General features: G+C 38.6%; 2 protein-coding genes across 3 annotated transcripts; both read left to right on the top strand.

The window, feature by feature from the left end:
• The first annotated feature begins 901 nt into the window (after positions 1 to 901).
• Positions 902 to 5,429, top strand: LOC113635439 (5,6-dihydroxyindole-2-carboxylic acid oxidase). Of its 2 annotated transcripts, none has more exons than XM_027134854.2 (7): positions 902 to 1,530; positions 2,009 to 2,331; positions 2,467 to 2,671; positions 3,229 to 3,396; positions 3,529 to 3,705; positions 4,611 to 4,757; positions 4,879 to 5,429. In XM_027134854.2, exons 1-7 carry the CDS (start codon positions 1,173 to 1,175, stop codon positions 5,115 to 5,117), a joined length of 1,617 nt encoding a protein of 538 aa, XP_026990655.1. In that variant the 5' UTR covers positions 902 to 1,172; the 3' UTR covers positions 5,118 to 5,429. The 2 variants fall into 2 exon arrangements, with proteins under 2 accessions (XP_026990655.1, XP_026990656.1); XM_027134855.2 differs by having other exon boundaries at positions 904 to 1,530; positions 4,915 to 5,428.
• Positions 5,430 to 7,771: 2,342 nt separating this feature from the next.
• Positions 7,772 to 16,838, top strand: LOC113635417 (leucine rich adaptor protein 1-like). Its single transcript, XM_027134808.2, has 2 exons — positions 7,772 to 8,279; positions 15,264 to 16,838. Exons 1-2 carry the CDS (start codon positions 8,091 to 8,093, stop codon positions 15,645 to 15,647), a joined length of 573 nt encoding a protein of 190 aa, XP_026990609.1. The 5' UTR covers positions 7,772 to 8,090; the 3' UTR covers positions 15,648 to 16,838.
• The last annotated feature ends 1,457 nt before the right edge of the window (positions 16,839 to 18,295 follow it).

Genomic DNA, 18,295 nt, shown 5'->3' with positions numbered 1-18,295 from the left:
TTATGATGAAAAAAAAGTCAGTTAAAAAGAAAAACTGTGCGCACAGTGAATGTTTGTTAAGGTATGTTCTATAACACACTCTGAGGTCTCCCAGGAACAGGTGTATTTATATGACACTTTAATTGCACACAGGTGAACTGCAGTGTCCACAATGTCATTACTATATTTTGTTTAGATTTGTGGCATATGATCCCAATTAACCCTGTAACACTGCTAAATGTGGAAAAGTTTATGGAAGGTGAATATCAGTGCAAGATACTGTATTAGGGCATGGTGAATTTCCCACGGGAATGAATCTATCTATCTATCTATCTATCTATCTATCTATCTATCTATCTATCTATCTATCTATCTATCTATATATATATATACCAGATACCAGATAGTGCACGAGCGTTGACGTATATATATATATATATATATATATATATATATATATATATATATATATATATATATATATATATATATATATATATATATATGTATATGTGTGTGTGTGTGTGTGTGTGTGTGTGTGTGTGTGTGTGTGTGTGTATATCTATCTGTCTGTATAGCTATCTATCTAAACATCCATCTATCTGTCTGTCTGTCTGTCTGTCTGTCTATCTATCTATCTATCTATCTATCTATCTATCTATCTATCTATCTATCTATCTGTCTGTCTGTCTGTCTTTCTGTCTGATTGTTGTGTGTAAATTGCTGCATGCTTTTTGTATCAGATCATCAGACGTACAGCAAGTTTTAACACCCGTCAGTTTTAACAGCCGTCAGTTTTAACACCCGTCAGTTTTAACAGCCGTCAGTTTTAACAGCCGTCAGTTTTAACAGCCGTCACTGCAGCACGAGCTTCTGTCTGTGTTCCAGGGCTTTTATATATAATTCCTAAAGTCTGAGGTCCTGGAGCTTCTGCTGAAATGTGACGCGGTCACGCGGTAACACAGCAGCGCTGATGCGGTCACGCGCTGATCCGTTATTTAAACCCTCCGCTGTTCTCGGGCCACATTGTGTGTGTGATGGAGCTTTTAAAGCGGTTTGCGTAAAACTCGGTTTGCCTAGATTATTATTACAAAAAAAACACCTTAACGATCAAACAGATAGATACCAAACAGTAAAGAGTTTCATTGTTGGTTTATTATTATTTTATTTTATTTTATTTTTACTTATTTACCATGTGGACACACTTCGTTTTAGTGCTCTCCTGTTGCGCATTCGCTGTGCGCGCGCAGTTCCCGCGTGAGTGCACGAGCGTTGACGTTCTGCGTAGCGCGCGCTGCTGTCCGTCACCATTCGGTCGCGTTAACGACCCTTGCGGCGCGAGCCTCGGCCGAGGGCAATGCGTGCCGGTGCAAGCCGACTCGCGCGCTCACGGACCTCAGTACCCGCACGTGGGCCAAGACGACAGGGAGCGTTGGCCGCTGCGCTTTTTTACCAGCGCGTGCCGCTGTAACGGGAACTTCTATGGCTTTAACTGCGGCCGGTGCAAACACGGATTCACCGGAGCCAACTGCGAGACACCTGCACCAGTCGGTGAGCAAGTTCCTGATAACATACCAACAAGTGCATCAGTGTTGCGTCATCATTACAATCCTAATCAATGCTAATTACTCATAATTAGTTACACCAAAGCTTTATGAATGATTAAGGTCATTAATGATGACTTACTGATGTACACTCATCTCCAGTCCATGCTTTCCATTAGCTTTCCTGCACAACACTGTTTATTGTTTTGTGCGTTTATTTTCTGTATTTGTTGTGCTACAGTTTTTTTTTGTATGTGCACTATGTAGGATTGTGTACTGGAACTATTGCATTGTGGTCTATACTGTATTGTATTGTCAGTTTAATTTGTTATCAATAGTCTTGTCCTGTACACTTGATAATGTTGATTTATAAACTAAATGGAAATAGATAAACGGATAGCTATACGTTAAATAATTACACAAATTCGACGATCGTCGTCTTTATTATCGTCAAACTTTATTTTCTTTCTTTCTTTGTTTCTCAGTCAGAAGAAATGTTCTGACTCTGAACCCGACGGAGAGGCGCGCCTTCATCAACGCTATGGACCGGGCCAAGCGGACAGTTCACCCGGACCTGGTCATCGTCACACGCCGCTACGACGAGGTGTTCGGCCCTGACGGTAACGTCACTATGTTCGAAAACATCACCATCTACAACTACTTCGTGTGGTCACACTACTACTCGGTGAGTAAGACGTTTCTCGGTGGCGGCCAGCCCAGCTTCGGCGGCGTGGACTTCTCTCACGAGGGGCCCGGGTTCGTCACGTGGCACCGCTACCACCTCCTGCAGCTCGAACGAGACATTCAGGTAAAAGGCTTGTCATGATCAGATATCATTAATAAGAATAATATTTGTTTAACAGCTTAGTGTGTGAAACACCCACCTAGTACACATTAAAACATTTGTCTTATGCTGTTAAGCAGTGATTCGTTGTTCGTTCAGGACATGCTAGGAGACCCGAGTTTCGCTCTTCCTTACTGGAACTTTGCCATCGGAGGAAACCAGTGTGACATCTGCACTGATGATCTGATGGGTGCCAGAAGCAGCTTTGATGAAAATGGCATCAGCTCCAATTCCATCTTTTCCCAGTGGCGCGTCGTGTGTGAAAGCCTAGACGACTATGACACGTTGGGAACAATCTGCAACAGTCAGTTCATTCTCTCCGTTTTACACACACACACACACACACACACACACACACACACACACACACACACACACACACACACACACACACACACACACACACACACACACACACACACACACACACACACACACACACAGACAGATTCTCTATGTTCTCCATAGGCCAGAGGTTACTAAATTATTTCATAGCTTCAATACCTATCTATTTCTTTACACTTGCTGAAATATCAGACCTGGCACGTAAGCCCATGTGAATTCCACCTGACCACACAGCATACTAATGGGTCTCACATGATGAAAAACTTCAGGGAATAATCTCAGTCCATACTTGGTTTAAGGATTATCAGCAGGTGCTTTGTTTATGGGCCAAACGTAAGCAATAAGTGGATTAGCAGATTATCGTCTTGTTCTCTCTCACCATTTTTCCCTTGTTGTCTTGTGAATTTTATGTCTGATACACAATTTTATGATGCATTCTCTCTCTCTCTCTCTCTCTCTCTCTCTCTCTCTCTCTCTCTCTCTCTCTCTCTCTCTCCCTCTCCCACTCTCTGTAAGGTACCGAGAGCAGCCCTATCAGGAGGAATCCAGCAGGGAACGTGAACCGGCCCATGGTTCAGAAGCTTCCAGAGCCTCAGGACATAGAAGCCTGCCTGCAGCTGACCACATTTGACACCCCTCCATTTTACTCTACTTCAACGGGCAGTTTCAGAAACACCATCGAGGGTAAGGAGATCAACACCCACACACAAAACACCACTACAACTATCAAATAATAGAGAAGTATTTTACTCAAGTAGATATATTAGCTGTGTGTGCAATTTTAAGGCAATTTTAACCTTCCTTTTGTGATGTTAGGCTACAGTGCCCCCGAGGGTACCTACGATCCTGTGGTGCGAAGTCTGCACAATTTGGCTCATTTGTTCCTGAATGGTACCGGTGGACAAACACACCTGTCCCCTAACGACCCCATCTTCGTCTTGCTCCACACCTTCACCGACGCCATCTTTGACGAGTGGCTTCGGAGAAACCCACGTAACACACTACTTTCACTTTAATTCATGCTTGATTCATGCATGCTTTAATTCAGTCTTAATTAGCAGTGCTGTAAAGACTGACAGATTTGAAACAACACTTGATGAAAAGCAAGGTGTATGAACAAAATAGTCGATCCGGACGTTTGTGCAGTGGTAAAGTCTGGTATCACTCAAATCAAATGATTTAGCGATGCTATATTTGGCACTACTGTGTTTCCTTTGTGATCTCTCTTTCTTTATACTTCTCTCAAATTACAGATTTTAAGGCATGTCCTATATGACTTGTAAGAAAGGTGTGACCTCTGAGTGTCAATCAAAATAAATAGGTGTGGCTTCTCCTTTGCCTGTCAAACCAGTCACACCCACAGCTACAGAGGCCACACCTCCTTTACTGGGATTCACACCAGTCAAACCTTTTTTTTTTTTTCCCAGTGAGTTTTATTTCTCAAATTAAACTCCCTCCTTGTTGTGTTTAGTGGTTTGTTGAAACCTAATTAACAGTTGCTCAGGCAGATGTACTACATGCAAATTCATTTTCTTTGCCGCATGAACGAGTACAATAAGAGACAATTCGATTGTTTCTTTTTTAATTGGCTTTGTTTTATGAGCCATGTAAGCCTTGTAAGACGCTGAGGCTTATTAGTGCACATTAGTAAACAGATAAGAAACTGCCAATTAGATTTGCTAAGGCACAATGTACAAAAAGAATGTTTAGGAACTGACAAAGTGTATAGTACAGACTAACATATGTCCCCTCAAATCATTGTGTTTAATACTAAATGTTCTTATTGTTATATTTGTGAACATAGCATTGCACATACCAGCACTAATTAACTATTTATAAGTATTCGTTTTTACTAAATTGTATTATTTTGTTGGTAAATAAGTGTGTATTTGTGCTAGGTGCTCATGACTATCCATTGGAAAACGCTCCTATTGGCCATAACAGAGATTACAACATGGTTCCCTTCTGGCCTCCAATCACCAACGCAGAAATGTTCGTAACTGCTCCAGAGAACCTGGGTTACTCCTACGAAGCCACCTGGCCCGGTACGCAATACTGCATGTACAGCATGAAAACTTTCTCTTTGTCTTTCTGTTTGTTTGTTCTGTTTTTTCTGCCTGTGGTCTTGAAACATCTTGACGCATGCATTACTAACCCATACTCCAGGTTCATCACAACATGTGCTCACAATTCTCTCTCCAGCCCGTCCCATCACTCTGACTGAGATCATTACCATCGCCGTCATAGCAGCTCTTATCGTCGTAGCAATCATCTTCGCCGTCACGACGTGTGCCGTGCGCTCACGTGCTCATAACTCTGAGGGCCGGCAGCATCTCCTCGGCGAACAGTACCAACGCTATGATGATCATGACACGCGCAACAGCAAGGGCCAGTCTGTAGTTTAGGAATTCAGGAGCTACAATTTTGGCCTGTTTTGTATAATCCAAGTCAAAGATAGATGACAACACAGTCATTAGATTTTGTATGTATTTTAAATGAAACCAGAAGTGCCTCAAGTTATATTTAGACAAAGTCTGTGTGGACAACTAAAAAAAAAGGCACAAACTAAAATCACGGTGCTAACATTACATCAGCAACTGTAAATGTAATCGATTCTTATTTGGTCATTTGAATAAATTGGCAGCAGTGTGGTCTAGTCCTGGAACTAAATGCAATAAAGAAAATCTTTTACCAGGAAATATTTGCATCTTATTGTTCGCTCTACATCTGTGTCTCTTTCCTGCTGCCACTAGATGGCAGGTTCCCACAGATAAAAGAATCATGGTGTTGAGCTTGAGTCCAAACGTAACACCACACCTAATACTGTACCTATGACACACTGGGAAGTGTTTCCCAGCCTGGTTTTCCAATAAACACCAAACCCTGCCCCTAGCTTCCAGAACACCTGATGCAGATCATCAGCATAACAGAGTGGTGGCTTCGGATGTTGGATTGAACCTAAATGAACATGAAGTGGCATCAATATAACGGGCTGAATTGATCCCTTATGTCTAAAATGGTAGAACATAATAAGTAAACTGTTACTTAGTAAGAAATAAGTGTGCAACTCTATTTACATTTTGCAGACACCCTTATACAGAAGGACTTGCAATTTTGAGGGTTAAGGGCCTTGCTCAGGTGGCAGGCAGTGGCAGGTTGGTGGACCTGGGATTCGAGCTCAAGACCTTCTGGGCGGTTGCCCAACACCTTAACCACTAGGCTACCACATCCCCTCCCTCTGCCGTTGCACTTTACACTAATGTGATAATTACGGGCGAAATATCATTCTGAAATGAAAACTTGACAGCTTAAACACTTAATGATTTGAATGAACAACCTTTATAATTACACAAATGTCTTGTTTTCTTTCAGCAGGTCGTGCTGTTAGTAATTGCAGAGTGATTTGTGAGTAGGCGTTACTAAAACGGCTGTGGGTGTGGAGCACCTGTCCAGCCTCAAGAGAAGTCTTACTATGGAAAGCCAAACGGTTCATAATGGATGTTACTATTACATAGTAATGGATGCTGTGATAATGTGGAAAAGATGTGAAGGTGTGAAGATTTTTACATTATAAACATAAGCTTATGAAGAAGAGAATATTCAGGAATACACACTAGTTAATTAGAAAGCCAGAAAGACTTATGAAAATAGCAACAACAACAAAAAAAAACTGAAAATAATCTTGAACACAGAATGATCCTGTATTGGTGATCCCTCATCCAGAACGACTTACATTATCTCATTTATTGATTGATTGATTGATTGATTGATTTATTATAACTCAGCAATTAATGATTAATTGCCTTGCTCAGGGGTCCAACATAGACAGCTTGGTGGACCTGGGATTGAACTCACAACCTTCCCGATTGGTAGCCCAACACCGTAACCACTAAGCTATCACGCGCCCCATTTATAAAATGATCTAGAATTATATACACATCCGAATTAAGTAAAAGACAGGATACGAGCGATACAGATAGTAGACCAAACCCACAAACACCAATAAATTAGAAAAATAGACCATTTTTTTTACTTAAATTAGCATGAAGTGTACGTTATGGGGAAAATAAACAGAAAAAGTTCTGAACTGAACCAAATAACAATGTTCAAAAACAAAGTTCCTAAAATACCTCATGATAGATGGCATTTGGCAGATGTTCTTATCTACAGAGACTTACAAAAGTGTTTTAAAGTCTCTATCAATGAATTCATCTTGATACCGGTTTACTACGTCACGGACTAAAAGTACCATCAGTCTAATAATGTGTCAGTATAGCAAGAAATCCATACACAACCAAGCAAATTTTTTTTGCTTGTTTGCTTCCTTTGTTGTTGTTGTTTAATTAGCTAGCTAACAGTAGATTGGCTTTATGTTCATATTACTTTGAAACACTTTACAATAAAGTTCTTAAAATTCAGAAAATTAATGGTATTAATCCACAAACAAACTGTTTAGGTATCATATTCTAACAATGAACGTTCAACAGCGTTTATTAATGTTAGTTAACTGATTGTTAATATTAATTTACCTATGTTTAATTCACATATGTTTAGAAGAGTTCATAAGGCTAATTTTGTTTGTTTACAGTTGGTTCATGGCTACTTTCATGGCGAAAATCTATTTAACATGTTTAAATGTGTGGTAATGAATAACTCTGGGATAGTTATGTCTGTTAATAATAATAATAATAATAATAATAATAATAATAATAATAATAATAATAATAATAATAATAATAATAATAATAATAATAATAATAATAATAATAATAAATAGATAGATAGATAGATAGATAGATAGATAGATAGATAGATAGATAGATAGATAAATAAATAAATAAATAAATAAATAATTTTTTATTATTGTTGTTATTATTATTAATTAATTATAATTACTATTAACATTAATCAGAATGCTTTTATTTCTGAAAATAGGTTACTTCCTCCATTGTTTTGAATGTATTCGTCACTTAACCGGATACGTCTAAAGGACAAAAGACGTCACTTCTTTAAACCGATGCCGTCGAAATTGTATCTCTCCTGAGTGTTTGTGAACCTTTTGGCTTCCCACAGTGAAGTCACGGCGCGCACGCGGACAGTTTCCGTCTTTATAAGCGCACGACCGACGGCTCGTCTCGGTCTATGTAGCAGAACAATTTTAACCAAACAAAAATATTCCAAAACACTGTGTTTTAAATGGAAAGGTTTCGACTGCAGAAATGCTAACAGGTTGATTTCAGACAAACCGGATTACAGAAAGGAGATCCATCTGAAGTGCAACCGGATCCGAGGCTGGTCATTTTAGCACTGTATTAATTATTTACTCTGGGATCTTTTGGTCTGTGTGTCCGGGGAGGATATTTGGTGTTTATTTGGATATGGAGGAAGACAGCACGGTTCCAGATTTCAGGGACATCGAGGTGAAACTGGGCCGGAAAGTACCGGAGAGCTTGGCACGGTCTATTACGCACAGAGCAAAACCATTAGAATCCAGATCTCAGGGTCACGGCACCAACTCCGATCTTAAACAACTGGAAAGCAAGATGCTTTTCCTTAAACAGGAAATGGTGAGCTTTTTATTTCATCCACCTTTTATCTTTCCTTTATCCACTTTAATGCTTTCAGAAGTAACACCGCCTCCTGCTTTAATACCCAGGATACCCAAATGAACAGAATGGCAATGCAGTCATGAATTCTTTGTGATCAGAAAAAATAAAAAATAAAAAAAAACTTTGTATATTTCCTTGACACTGCACTGGTACCATTGGTGATTTGCATTGGAGTAAACTCAAATAGTCCTTAATGTCGGATTGTGTACAGTAAACCCAAGGCTACTGTATGCTGCGCAAACTAGGAACTAAATAGACTTGAAAGTAGCACCTTAATGTTCCAGGCCTTGTACTTCCTCACACCTGAAGCAGGTAACCCAATGCACACCTACTTGGTTCTCAGAAATCCTTGCCTCGAGTTGACAGTAATGTGAATTCTTTATAATCACATCCTTTCTTGATCATTAGAGCTTAAGTATGCTTGTTTGAGCTTAAGTGTGTTTTAAGTTATGGCTCAGGTCAGTAAACGCTACATTAACAAAGCAAACTTCAGTTCATCTTTAACGATGAGATCCAGATGGCCTCAGTACATCTTTCATGAGCTGGGATTTTGTCCATCATGACCTGTACAAATGTGAGCACGAGGTTTGTAGGACGCCGGCCCGTGATAACATCGTGCTGCACATGCAGTCATCAGGAAGCCGGCGATTAGGACTGCAGACTGCTTCCGTCTGTGTAAGTAATAATCCTGAGAACGTACAGTGAAAATAAACGTCATGTCTTAAACGCTCCCTAGGCAAACCAGTGCGGCCAACGTGTGGTTTTAAAGCTTAAGACTTGCAAATGTCTGTGCATACACATACCCACACACACGTATACACAAAAACATACATACGTACACACATATACACAAACATACATACATATATACATACATACATACATACATACGCACACACACACACACACACACAATACATACACACATAAATTCTAAAAAAGTTACTTATACAAATACACACTTAAACACACTTAGAAATACATACACACACAAATAGATACTTTTACACATATATACATACACACATGGATTAGGAGCAGTATAGTTTTTGGCTGATACTGTATGACAAACATCTCCCTTTTCGTCAGCAGGATATCTGATACAGACAGTGATTAGCGTCTCATCTGAGAGCAGTTCACACCTTGTTATTCATGCATCTTGCCGTTCACACCGTGCAAACCTGTGTGTTATCGCGAGCCTTCATGTTTTGATGAGACAAGAGCTACAGAAACCGTACTATAGCATCACCTAGCACTGGGTGCAGTAAAATATACCAAGCTTAAATCAGCACTCTGTCTCATAAAAGGTCAGAGAAGAGTCACTGACTCCAGATGCATCTTCTGGGTTTTCCAACATCATGCTACAAAAAGTGTTACCATGAAGCTACTGTTATGTTGTTTAGCTTGAAATAATCAGCTTGAAAGCTTATTAGTTACTGCAGTGTTGGGTTGGTGTATTTATTGGTACCTTGACAACCAAATTGGTGACAGTTTTCAGTCAGACAAAATAAGAATCAATGGATAAATATTGACCTTAAAGACAGGGTCTCCGATTTTTGAGAAATGCTTCAGAATAATAAACAAATATCAAAACAAACGTGTAGCCAATGAGCAGAAAGGGGCGGGGCTTGTCAATATGCGTCGGAGAGAGTGTTCAGTGCGCATGTGTGACATTAGCAGAAAGCGGTTTTAACATCGCCATGGAGGATAAAAACAAAGAAAGAAAGCGAAGAAAGGCTTACGATAAGGCAAGAAGTAGGACGTGTTAATTTCCATCGCTGGAAAGAACTGAAGGAGCAGGAAGTTGGCCACATATTCACAGATTGGAGTTTCCAGAGTCAATAACTCCTGAGCTAAACGCTGTTACTACACAAATAACACCTCTTTTCTATCGTAGTAATGTAGAGAGGCAGCTACAACCTCGTTTTGTGTAGTAACAGCGTTTAGCTCAGGAGTTATTGACTCAACTTTACTTAAGATGCCGAGGCGCTTTTTTCCTCCTCGATAGGTGAGTAACGTTGGTTTTGCTTTGTTACACAGAACTAATATATGCCTTTGTCCTTTACATGATTATGCTTGTGTGTCCTTTTTGCTTGTTTGTTTATCTGCAATCGTATTGTTCTTCCCTTCAGCTCTGATAAAGACACATTTCTTTCCATTAGTTGCCTTTGTTACGTATGTATGTGTCCGCGGAGCTATCGATACAGGGGTGGGACCCATTTGGGTGTTTGTTTTGGTGATTTCAAATGTCCACATTTGCTTTCAAAAATCGGAGACCTTGCCTTAATACATAACATTTTTTCAAGAGCGCTGTATCTCGGACCATATAGTATAATCTATTTAATACTGGACATTTATTACTATGTTATAACACAATATAGTTGCGTGGCAATTTGGCTAAGCTTAAAAGAGGTAGCTAATTTAATACGACAATGTACGGTAAGCTAGTCGTGTTAATTACATGCATTAACAAAGACTCAGAAAAGAATTGTAGCTTATATTTTTGTGTTGCAGATGATATTCCATCCACATCTGTTTTTACGATCCAGAAAATCGGAGCATCTTATGAGCATGGCTTATGAGCAGGCTAATTAATCCGCTAAATAAAACTAGCTCTGCATGTCAGCTGATGTGCGTAGTGCAGTAGTCCAGGTGGTGGAGTTTAAAAAAGTTCCATCGCCATTTTAACACAGCTACATGTATGTTTTGTAAATCTCAAACAAAAACTTAATTCCAAGTCAAAAACTGTCTAGGAATGTTGAATATGGTTCCCTCATGGACATCGTTGACCAGTCCCGCTTTTAAAGAACCGTCCAGTTTGTACAGTAGAGCAGATGGTCAGGGTGAGAAAGACTAAACTGGCTTTTCAGCCAAATGTTTTTTCTAAGGCATCCTGTTTTATCATCTTTTATTGTCTATATTATGTCTGCTGTCTTGTCTTTGGCCTTGGAACAGCTCCCGGACAGTACAGCTTACCGCTATCAGACTTTATCCTGGTCATTGGTTGAGCGAAAAAACAAAACTTTTGTGTGTGTGTACGCATGACCACAGCAGCTGGCCAGGGGCTTGTCTGGTTGTCCTGCTCGTAAGTGTGAGTGATAACATTTAGGGTCAAGGGGCCAGGTCTCAGATCAGTTGTTAAAAGTGAGCAGTAGCTCAAGCAGCTGGTTCTCTATACACACACACCCCTGCATGCACAAACACCCCCAGATACACACACACACACACACACACACACACACACACACACAGAAAGAATGGTTTGAATGCAAGTATCCAGGAATGAGCACACACACACACACATACACACACACACACACACACACACACACACACACACACACACACACACACACACACACAAAACCCAGTGTGAATATTTAACTCTACATCTAGCAATGTACATGTTTATTGTGTTTAGAATTAATATCTCTTACTTTCCCCTTCATTGTTCACCTTGTTTTAGTGACCATATGTTGCTGCAGGCTGTGAAGCTCAAGCTACAGTTGGTTTCCACACACCACGGCTTAATCTTTAATCCAATCAGGGCTTTGTCGGTTCACCCCGAAGCCGACATCGGCTCTGTAGTTACAGCTGCCACTGTCCTTCTGCTTCAGTGTTGCATAGCACTGAATTAGATTCAATATTTTTTTATTACACATTTAAGAAAGTCTTTGGTATTTAATTAGCCAACAAATTTGGTATTTAATTAGCCAAGACATGTTCTATTCCTTTCCATTTTCAAACAACATTAGCCTCATAGCTTCAGTGCAAATGCCATGCTTTATATTAACTTTGTTAGCAGAACAAGCTAACCGTGCTAGCTACATACACTCACCAGAGACAACATATACCAAATACATCCAGTTCTTACTAAAGTAAACCACACCTCAGTGTGAAAAATGGTTATTAGCTTTACATGTTAAATGCTAGGCATAATTATCTATTATAAGATTAGCAGCACAAGCTAATCGACAAACAGTCTCCAGATGCACTTTGCTAATTCTCTTCTAAGCTGTGTATCCATTCAGAATGAAGGAAGTTGATGAGTTTGGGATCGTATTTTTCACTACAGTGGTAGGATTGAATTGGTAGGATTTTTTTTTTAATTCCCACTGTTTTTCCATCTTAAAGAGGCGTCTGGGCAGGAGCTTAGTCGGCTGATGAACATCTGTCATAGCACGTTATATTTAGTCAAATTATCATAGAGACCAAGTGTAACCATATCCACATCACCCTGCCTTGACAAGCATCGTCTGAGAACACACGCACAGCCTTGATTTATTTCACAGCATTCTAGCATGTGCTAATGTCATTGGTCACGGTGTGTCATGAACCAATAGCTGGTCACAATATTGGTTACACATGTGCTAATATTTTCAGCATGTGCTGCAGACGCTCAGGAAGCTTCCTTCACCTGTCGAGAGAGAATCGTAGTAGTACTGTTTCACTTAGGGGGATAAAAAAATACGGTTACCCGTAGTTTCCTTTAATTAGAAGGTATATGCTTTATATATAATCAGTGCTAAACGTTTTCAAATATCATAATACTTAAATTGAATAACCGAACCGAGTCACTATTAAAGACCAGAAGTTCATTTGAATTATAATAGAATCTGTCCAACCATTAGAATATATGTTATGTTGTGTTATGTTATGATCTCAGCCAAATGAAAAAATACCATTACAAACCAACACCAACCAAACCAGAGAGCCAGTGGTTCAGCAGGCTGCTCATTTGAGAGACCATCTACTAAGGTTTCTTTTGTCCTTTGTGAAAGACGAAAGTGCAAACTCCGGTCAGTACATAAACCATCTCAGGGCACACTAAAGACAAACCCATAAACCCTAAAGAAACCCTTATACAACAGCGACAGGGTTTGACGTGTTCACACATAATTTGTCATCACTTTTTTGTTCACATGCACCATGAGTCTCTGTTTTATTCCTGTAAGGACAAAATCCCGAATCGGTGATCTCATAAAGCCAGGACGTAGTCACAGCACAAACACTGGCCGTATTATTAGGCTTTTTGAGAGAGCCTCTGTGTTTAAAAGTGACTATTATCATAGAGCTGCATGACTACTAACACATACACATGGCGTTCATGGTTCTGGATCAGTTGTGTTGTTTTTATGTTTGTCAGTATTTACTGTATTAGCAAATGCCATTTGTGTCGTTCCTGTGAAGCTTTTTTGTGCCACTGGCTGTTTTGCTTGGATTCAGATGTGCTGTATTTTGCATCCCATTTGGATCCTTGTGTCATAGTTGAGTGTGCCCTGCAGCTGGAGAGCTGATGCCTTTGCTTTTTTTGTGTCTTTAGCTGACATGTTAATACAGCAGTGATGAAGTGCTGCATTTCTGCTTTTAAAAGCAGACTACAGCTCAAGGGCAGGGTCTTTTCAGTAAACGGGGCTGACTGGCCCATCTCAGCTGAACGTCTAGACCTTTCTAAAACCTTTTCTGGATCCCTATCCATTCAAACTTGTTCATGTTGTGACTAGGTGCTTTTGTTTTGGAGAAGGTAAAGGAAAAGTGATGGTGGAAACAAAAAAAATGATCAGATGTGATCAGAACATTTTGAATAAAATCACAAGGTGAATCAAAAAAGCGTCACCATTAAATATTTATAGCCATTAAATATTTACATTTATATGGAAACAAAAGTGCTTCCATTTTCGCTGGAAATAAGACAAAACATATAGCAAAAGTGAACATTTTCTACATATATACAATAGACTTCTTGTAATTATAAACACAACTCATTCGAATGTAGCATGCTAATTATTTTAATGCCACAAGAATAACAAAGCTAATTTGATTTGGTTTCACTTTATTAGCAATTATTTTATTCTGATAAATGTAGAGCTTTGATACTGGTAGATTTTCACTTTAGACGATATTGTTGATCGTCTTTAATAAGCTCTTGAGTCAAAGGCTAAATTTAGCTAGCTAGCAATATAACTTGCTTTTTAAATATATATTAAAAAAATACAGACTATACTGTTTCTAGATTTACAAGGTGAGATGTGGTAATATAATTATTACCAATGTAACTCAGGAATTTAGTCCCATTTGATTTATTTATTTATTTATTTATTTTACAGTGAGCACATTCCTGCAGCGTGAAAGATGGTCTTTTATGCACTTTTTTGTACGTCAGATTTTTTTTTTCTATTATTTTCCTAAAGCACATGATTATGTTGTACATTTTCATTAGTTTCAAGACATATCGGGAATCGCTCAAACACTTGCCTTGCGTCAGAACAAAAAGACAAACCGAATATTAGCTTGGTTAAAAATGCTAAACCATAAAATGTTATGCATCAGTGTAGTATGTGCTACAGATTATTAGATTTTTTTTAAACAAGAAGTCAAAATAACTAATTTGATTTCCTACATTTTACCTTGTGTTGCTGCTTCACTGATATGCTACAGTACTTAGTGTTGGTTATCAAGACTTGCACAGAAGTATCTCCACATTGTAATCAAATCTAATTAAAAAAAGAAGGCTTTAAGTTAAATACCCTAATAGTACGTATATAGTTTGATATTCTTGCTATTTATTTTAGCGTAGCAGTTTATGGATCTGTTTTTATGGATAAATCAAGTCAAAGCGGCATGTATTCAACTTACTTTAAAAAGATAATATATAGTCTACCAACATGGCCGAAACTTTCAGTAAATCTTCACTCTCGACCAAGAGTGGACTCGGATGAATGCTGCTGATTCAGAAAACACTAACCGATGCTTCAATGGATTATGGTTTGATCTGCTGATCTTGAATCAGTTCATTATTTTAATGAATGAATGAAAGAAATTGTTCAAATAGAAGTAACAGCTTTTAGCATTAATTAAGCATTAGCTTTCTTTGTAATTAAAGTAATTTGATGGTAGCGGTATGATCTAATTGGTGTTATTTATTTATTTCCTCAAACACAGGCTCATCTCCGTGCTATCGATGTAAAACTGATGCAGCAGCTTCTTTCCATCAACGAAGGCATCGAGTCTATACGCTGGGTGATGGAAGAGCGAGGAGGCATAGCCAGTCGGGAGAGCAGTTTAAACGGCAGTCTGTACAGCCTCTCTGACAGCCAGGACGCATCTCATCACGGGAGCTTCAGCAGTCTCCAAGACCGGACAGACGAACTGGATGGAATTTCAGTCGGCAGTTACTTGGACACACTAGGGGAGGACTTTGAACATTCTTCCCCCACTGACCAATCAGATAGCTTCAATGACCAGTCCGTTATCGCAGAAGAGTCGTTCAGTAAATCTCCACTTCGACCCAGAGTGGACTCGGATGAGTACTACTGTTTTGGATAACTCTAAGATATACTGCAAAGGATTATGGGGCATCTAAAGCTGCTGAACATGAATCAGTTGGGTATTTTAATGAATGAATGAATGAAAATATTCAGTCAGGAGAAACTGCTGGAGGGAGAAGGTGTAGGTAGTCCAAGCTAAATGTTTGCTGTTAGCCGTTAGCGTGTTCTGATGTCACTGTGATTCTGTTCATGCGTCACCAGAATTTAATCAGCTGAACTAAAGTTTCTAAGTGAATTCATATGGATAAAGATCCAGATTTCTGCTATACAGCAGCAGTCGCTACATGAAGCACAGCGTTTCCAGGGAATAAAGTTTTATGTTGAGCACCAAGTTCATAATTATTCAAAAACTCCTTGTCTTAGATTATTTCTCTGCAGTCAGTCCAAATATTTGTCAGAGTTTTGCATTAGGTCTGAACATTAACTCTCCTAGCTTTCTTTAACGAGTGGCAATAATGTAAATCATAGAATATACAACAGGGACCAGAGTAGACATTTTCTACACTGAAACCAGAATTTCACTGACCAAAAAGTGCAACTCTATCAAATTTCATTATGTGTGGACAAATGTTGAAACTAGCCCATATTAGCAGAACACCTGTAACATAGTTACTGCACAGAATGGTCAGGTTCTCAAGTTAAGAAGATGGTGAATACAATTGAGAAAATCTTAGCACGTCTTTAGGATTACTATGTAGCATTAACGTGCAGCTAAGGTTCTTTTGTTATATGGTGTACGTCATAATCGCTGCACTTTCTGGTCAGTGAGGCTTTTAAAGAAAGTGCAATTTCTGCTAATCTCCCAAACTTTGCAATGAAGACATCATTTTTCTCTTAGTTTTAAAGTTAAAGACTGAATTCTTGTCCCTGCCACTGTCTAACCTCATCTTTATTTGAATTGTGTTGAACTGTTAACACTGTTTTTACAGAGAGGACCTTTGAAACTTCCTTGTCCACTTTTTAACTTTTTTATTTTTTTCATAATGTGTACCCTATGAACAACCCACTAAAGACATAGAGTCATGTGATTCATTTTGAATCTGGACTCTCATATGTCTCAGTGTGAGTGTGAGTGTGTGAGATTTTATACATTTCTGTTGTACTGTACAGTCGTTCCTAATTTATTACTGTACCATTTTTAAATTGTATTTTGTGGTGAAAATGTTATAATATATTGTTTTCGTGAGAATTTCTTGGTTCCGTGTGTGTTTTTTAATCTTATATATTGGTGATAGGGATGTACGGTACATGGAAATTTATTGATTCATATCCTTTTGTCCATAGTTAAAGGAGTCATCTTTAATTAATCAATGGAATAAATATACTATTTAATTGGCAGTTTTCCATTGTCTGAATTTGAGAAGCTAAGCCTTCTCTGTAGATTTAAGTTCAAGATGTGATGATTAATATGGAGCAATATCTCACTTTATATCTTCTTACCTTCTCTGCCATTAGCATTAGCACAACCTTTGGCTGTGATGACTATCATTACATGAACATTTCTATTCAATGAACATTACAGTATTAAATTCACCACAGAAATTAGCTTAATGTACATTTTCATTTATACCGAAACTCTTGTTTTTTAACTTCCACACCAATTTCGGTTCCCACGGCTTCTACTGTACCTCGCACTTGATAGGGTTTGCAGGTAAGCAGCTGACTTTATAGAGAGACTCTATAATGGGGCTCATAAACCCATCCATGTTCAGCCTTGGCAAAGACGACTCCCAAAAGCATCACTTAATGACTAACACAGATGAACGGATCCTGCTTCAGCATCTGTGCATTGCTCAAGATCTGTTATTCCTATCAGAGCTGTCTATTCAACTTTTTCTGAGAAAAAACATGTTCGTAAGATGCAATGCTGATGTTTTTCAACGGGTTTAAATAGTAGACAATGTTAAGCGTATTTAATGTGTAACTGTCATAATTTCTTAGTATTTTTACAACATCTGATGAAAATTTTAACATTCTTAACAGCTGTACACTGTGCATTTAATTTGTCATTTTACATGCTAAATAGCAAGCTATCCACATTCACATTACAGCATTAATTCACGAGTTATTAAACATGTATTAACACAATTCATGGAGCATCCACATGTGTTGTGCATCTTACTGACCATCAAGAGGTTACCGTTTGTTAGTCACTGGTTGGCTAGCCAGTGAGTATAGCTAGTTAGAAAGTAGGTATGCAATGTCTTTTATACAAGCCATGTGATGACACAGAAACAACAGAAATGAAAATCAAGATTTCCATCAGATTACTTGGTAAAATATTAAGAAATTATGTAATGGCTTAAGTCATCATTACCTCAGGATCTGGGAATTAAAGGCTTCTCCCAATGTCAATTTCTAAAGAAAAATACCACAGAAACCCTAAATTCATATGTCATTCATCAACTTTTTCAGTAAATCTGTTTAATATTACAATGACGATACATACTCACTGAATCATTGAGGGAATAATCAAGAATTATTACGACAATTTAGCTAACACATAGCCGCTTATGGACAATGTACAGTCATCGTAGTGACAGGATATAACAGTCAAAAAGATCAAGATTTACCTCAGATTTGTTGGTTACTTATTAAGAAAAGCTTCATATGACTCTTTTGAAATTGGTATTTACAGTTCTGAAT

Source organism: Tachysurus fulvidraco, chromosome 7 (assembly GCF_022655615.1).
Source record: "Tachysurus fulvidraco isolate hzauxx_2018 chromosome 7, HZAU_PFXX_2.0, whole genome shotgun sequence".
In the NCBI taxonomy this organism is placed as follows: Eukaryota; Metazoa; Chordata; class Actinopteri; order Siluriformes; family Bagridae; genus Tachysurus; species Tachysurus fulvidraco.
Note: the sequence above shows the minus strand (reverse complement) of the source record. Positions and strands in the feature narration are given on the sequence as shown.